This window comes from Ictidomys tridecemlineatus, chromosome 3 (assembly GCF_052094955.1).
Source record: "Ictidomys tridecemlineatus isolate mIctTri1 chromosome 3, mIctTri1.hap1, whole genome shotgun sequence".
In the NCBI taxonomy this organism is placed as follows: domain Eukaryota; kingdom Metazoa; phylum Chordata; class Mammalia; order Rodentia; family Sciuridae; genus Ictidomys; species Ictidomys tridecemlineatus.
Genome location: NC_135479.1, coordinates 52,639,899 through 52,645,331, shown reverse-complemented (window position 1 = coordinate 52,645,331; position 5,433 = coordinate 52,639,899). Strand labels below are relative to the sequence as shown.

General features: G+C 37.8%; 1 protein-coding gene across 1 annotated transcript; it reads right to left on the bottom strand.

The window, feature by feature from the left end:
- Nucleotides 1-2,750: 2,750 nt before the first annotated feature.
- LOC101967214 (caspase-3) lies at nucleotides 2,751-3,556 on the bottom strand. The gene is made up of 2 exons (XM_040270607.2): nucleotides 3,062-3,556; nucleotides 2,751-2,940 (listed from the first exon to the last, which is right to left on the bottom strand). Exons 1-2 carry the CDS (start codon nucleotides 3,542-3,544, stop codon nucleotides 2,875-2,877), a joined length of 549 nt encoding a protein of 182 aa, XP_040126541.1. The 5' UTR covers nucleotides 3,545-3,556; the 3' UTR covers nucleotides 2,751-2,874.
- Nucleotides 3,557-5,433: the final 1,877 nt, after the last annotated feature.

The following is a 5,433-nucleotide window of genomic DNA, read 5'->3' as shown; positions in this document are numbered from 1 at the left end:
TATACCCCTTACCCCCTCCTTTCCCCTCTTCTATCTAGAGTTCGTCTATTCCTCCCGTGCATCAGAGAAGGCATTTGGCATTTGGTTTTTTGGGATTGGCTACTTCTCTTAGCATTATATTCTCCAACTCCATCCATTTACCTGCAAATGCTATGTATTCATGGCATTTGATTTGTGTATATATACCAAAGTTTCCCTATCCATTCATCTACTGATGGGCATCTAGGTTGGTTTCACAGTTTAGCTATTATGAATTGTGCTGCAGTAAATATTGATGTGGCTGTGTCCCCGTAGTATGCTCTTTTTTTAATATTTATTTTTTTAGGTGTAGATAGACACAACACAATGTGTTTATTTTTCTGTGGTGCTGAGGATCAAACCCGGGTCCTGCCCATGCTAGGCAAGCGCTCTACCTTCCAGCCACAATCCCAGCCCCAGTATCCTCTTTTTAAGTCCTTTGAGTATAGACCAAGGAATGGGATAGCTGGGTCAAATGGTGGTTCCATTCCAAGTTTTCCAAGAAATTTTCGTACTGCTTTCCATTTTGGCTGTATCATTTTGCAGTCCCACCACCAGTGTACGAGTGTGCCTTTTTTAGTGAAGAATATTTAATACCTGAAAACAGCCTCAGCTTAACTGGGACTTTGCTCAGAGCTTTTCAACATTTCCAGCTTTTTCTGTTTCTCAGGATTCTATCTTCCCTTCAGCTCTGCATCTGATGACTAGAATCCCAAGGATCTTGTTTTCTTTCTTTCTTTCTTTCTTTCTTTCTTTCTTTCTTTTTTTTTTTTGATCTTAAGTTTGAATTTATGTTTTGAAATAAAAATTCAATAACAAATTTTAACAAATTTTTACAAAATTGTCACACAGGAATACATCATAAGATACCATTACATGCTACATTGTCTTAGAAAAAGTCAGTAGATCGAATCAATTAGCTGTAAATTAAAACATGAATTCCTTTCTTTGGGCAAAAAGAAAGCTCATGTGAAATATTGGACAAAAGCCAGTGAGACCTGCCAGTATAGTCAGTAATGGCTCAGTATCTCCAAGTGTGAGGAAGCCAGGATTCTGGCCTTGTTGGCTGGGGCTAAGCTCTGTCCTCCAGTTTCCCTCTGTGCACAGGACAGGCTCCCACCGGATGCCTCTGAGGTCCTGTGTGCATGATTCTTTTATTTCCAGTAACTACATACAATTTTGCCACTATTTTACTTTGACTGTAAACTTCCGAAAATAACATTTACAAGTTTTACCACAAGGAATACCATGATTTTTACTATGACTCTCACCACCTTTGTAAAAATATCCATTTTGTAAGTTTCTGGTTTGGTCCGTCTTCTTATGGCACTATTCATGCCTAAGAAGCATCTGCCATAAACACACCTGTAAATGTAAGAAACCAGCGGATGGTGCTTTTCTGAAGCCCAGTCTATGACTCTGCCTACACTGAATAGGCTGTTCCACATCTTAGGCTCAAACCATTTTCTCTCAAATTACAGAGTGTCCAGCTGATAATTTATTGTTCTTTCCTTATATTTTCACTATTTATTGTACACAACATATTTTAGTATGTTCCTGTAGCAGTTCTTCATTTATCCTAACAATCAAAAATTGAATTATTTATTTATTTATTTATTTATTTTTTGGTTTTCAGCGGACACAACATCTTTGTTTGTATGTGGTGCTGAGGATCGAACCTGGGCTGCACGCACGCCAGGCGAGCGCGCTACCGCTTGAGCCACATCCCCAGCCCCTGAATTTTTTAATATTAGCTCTTTAGACATTTTGTTGGTCTTTAAAGTTGATTTGCATAAAAACAAATGAGAAGAAACATATGCTGGTAGACCTTAGCACCTTAGAGTTATGATTCTGTCCCTCATTAATATTGCAAGTTAACCTTAATAGAATCAACTCAGCTTGCTCATACTTTCTCTAAAATATTTAGTTCTCTTCTTCAAGTAAACATAATTTTTTTTACAATAGGTATGCTCAGAACAAATAGCACAAAACCATGAGCTATGATAAGTGATGTAAAAATGCAATTGGCTGACTTCCGTTTATCAATTCTAAAATAAAGGCTTTGAACACGCCCATGTCCCCAAGTTCTAAGGTCCATAATCCCACATCATCATTTGTATAGTTTGACAAAAACTAGAATGCACAGTCTTACGTATGTGGAGGAAAATATTATAATTCATCATTACTGAAACATTTAATCTTCATAAATTATTGAAAATTCATAGCATGGCATCACTAAATCTTATGAATTATTAAAGATGTAAATTTACAATAATTTCCTCTCATAATAATTGCACCATTATCCATATTTATTTATTCCTAATTAAACTCAAGTCCAACTACCCAGTTTTGAGGTAGCTTCATTGTGGTTCTATTGCAGAAGTGGTATGTTTCAAAGTACCATCTTTAGGGCTGGGGATGTGGCTCAAGCGGTAGCGCGCTCACCTAGAGTGTGTGCGGCCCGGGTTTGATCCTCAGCACCACATACAAAACGAAGATGTTGTGTCCGCCGAGAACTAAGAAAAAATAAATAAATGTTAAGAATTCTCTCTCTCTCTGTCCCCCTCTCTCTCTCACTCTCTCTTTAAAAAAAAAAAAAAGTACCATCTTTAGATAAAATTTAAGTGGGAGAAGAAACAAAGTATTACTTATATTGTTTTCTCACTTGGAATACAAACTAACAAAATCAACTATTTCTTTAGGGATAAAAATACAGTTCTTTTGTGAGCATGGACACAATACATGGAATCTGTTTCTTTGCATGAAAAATGGAGTCAAGGGAAAAAGACTCAAATTCTGTTGCTACCTTTACCAGAGTGAGAATATGCATAAACTCAAGCTTATGAGCATACAGTTTCAGCATAGCACACAGTGACTGGATGAACCAGGATCCATCCTTAGAATTTCGCCAGGAATAGTAACCTGGTGCTGTAGAATATGCATATAAGAAGTCAGCCTCTACTGGTATTTTGTGGCATGCCCTGTCATCATCAATGCCACTGTCTGTCTCAATGCCACAGTCTAGTCCTGTACCCTGGCAGGCCTGAATAATGAAAAGTTTGGGTTTTCCAGTTAGACTTCTAAAATAATCTCCTCTGAAGAAACTCATTAATTTTTTCAGGACAACAGGTCCATTTGTTCCAAATATTATTCCTTCATCACCTTGGCTTAGAATTACACAAATAAAGCTGCTCCTTTTGCTATCATCTTCTTTAGAAACATTGTGCATTAACGCCACAATTTCTTCATGTGTAAGGTCATTTTTATTCCTGACTTCATATTTCAAGTTCATGAATGTTTCTCTAATGTTTGCTGCATCTACATCTGTACCAGACCGAGAGGCCATTCCAGTGCTTTTATGAAAGTTCTTATTATTAATTATCAAACATAAACCCATTTCAGGATAATCCATTTTGTAATAATTGCCCAAGGATATTCCAGAGTCCATTGATTTGCTTCCATGTATGATCTTTGGTTCAAAATTTTTAATAGATTTTGAATCCACTGGGTTTTCATTGTTCTCCATGGTTACTTTTCTTAATGCGTAGCTCTAGGGAGCGCCACTCTGCACACACAGCTACCTCTGCGACTGCCAGGCTTCTGCCACCCCCCAAGGATCTTGTTTTCTTAAGCTTGTTGGATTCCCCTTACCAGTACATGAACTTTTCCTCTGACCCCATCCCCATCCTGTACCTTAGGGTTGTTCTAACTAAGGAATCTTGATTTAGATGCCTGAATATCAAGTTCTTTTCCTGAGGAATTCTCTGCTCTTGGTGGCACGTCAACTTCATTTGGGGTATTTCTTCTTAGCATAGCAATCTGACATGGCTCTTTGTATGGAATTATCTTCGTTTCTGGAAACAGATCTTGCTACCTTTGTTTAGAGCCATTAAGCCTGCACCTGAAAGCGTCTATCTCCCTTGGAGTGCTCAATTACATGTGGACTTGTCCTTCATTCTGGAAAAAGGGGTTTCATTTTAAGAATTGTTAAAACAGGTCAGATGTATGACCTCCCAGAAAGGCAAACCCCTTTTCCTCACCAACAAAGCTAGACTCATTTTGTTGGATCCTGAGACTTTCTCCTAATCTCTTCTATATAATATTCACATGATTCATTCAGAGTCATCGTACTAGTATACCTTTATTCCTGGCGCTCTCCGCCATCTCTTCCCAATCCTGCTGAAGCTATTCCTTAGCCCAGCCTCCAAGGTCAGAATGGTCCCTGTGACAGCAGCCAGTACTGTTTTAGGAAACTCTAACATTGGAGAATCTAAGCAAAGATTCCACATATTTGGAAGGCTCTTGGAAGGATTGCTTCTGAGACAGAATGCTAGATAGTTACGAGAACATGGTTCCACAGGGTGAGGACCCCAGAATCTTCATTTATTAATCCTATGTACAATCATCAGGGGGAAACCATCATTTAAAAATATCCCCACTGATTTCTTCTTGGTTCCCCTTAAAGGAGGACAGACTCTTCAGCCATAGGAAATTGATTGTGTTGATTGTGGAAAAGCTAAAAAGCCCTCTCTCTGCTAACTTCTATTTAAGAGTTTGCTATTATTTTGTTGTATCTTCTAGTACCATTGCCCATTTACATTATTTAAAAAGACACTGAGGGTGTTTACGGGCTTATAATTTCAATGACATAGGAGAATGAGACTGGAGGATCACAATTTTGAAACCAGCAATTTAGTCCTAGAGATACAGTTAAGTTGTGAAGTGCCCCTGGGTTTAATCTCTGGTACCAAACAACAACAAAAAAGGTACTGAGGATAAGATATTTACCTACTACCTTAGGGATTTCCACTTCTATTTAATTAACAAGACCTATTTATGAGGTCTCACTGTATAAGCTAATGGTTTCCATAATGTTTGCCTATTGTCTAAAATCGCTACATATTTGTTACCTTCCAGATTTCAAATTCTGTTGGCATGCTCTGGTTTTGAAAGCTCCTCACTGGCACTCTGATTGCTTTATCCTATTATTCTGTTATCTTTCTTCCATATAATAGTCTTCAAAAATCAGATGAAGAATTTCAGGGGTTAAGTCCTTCAGTTGGAGTATCGGTGAATTTAAATTTGTTCCATTTTCTTAATCCTTTTTTTAGGATCCTTCTTTCAGTTCTTCTTAATGCCACAGAGAGCTAGAAATGATCCACTTGGAATTTCAAATGAAAGTAAAATAGAAATGGAGATAAGTCACGTGAGAGAAAATTTTCCTGCAAGTGTAACAAAGTTAATAGAAAGCAAAAGTTACAACAGCAAGGTATTTTCCAAAGAAAAATACTTTCAAGCATCAAAGGAAGTCAAAGAAGCTAAGATAAAGGGGAAGAAGTCATCACGTGATTGTCGCCATGCTACAAAATATGATGGGGCATCTCTGTACAGGGCACAGAGAAATTGATAGAGGCT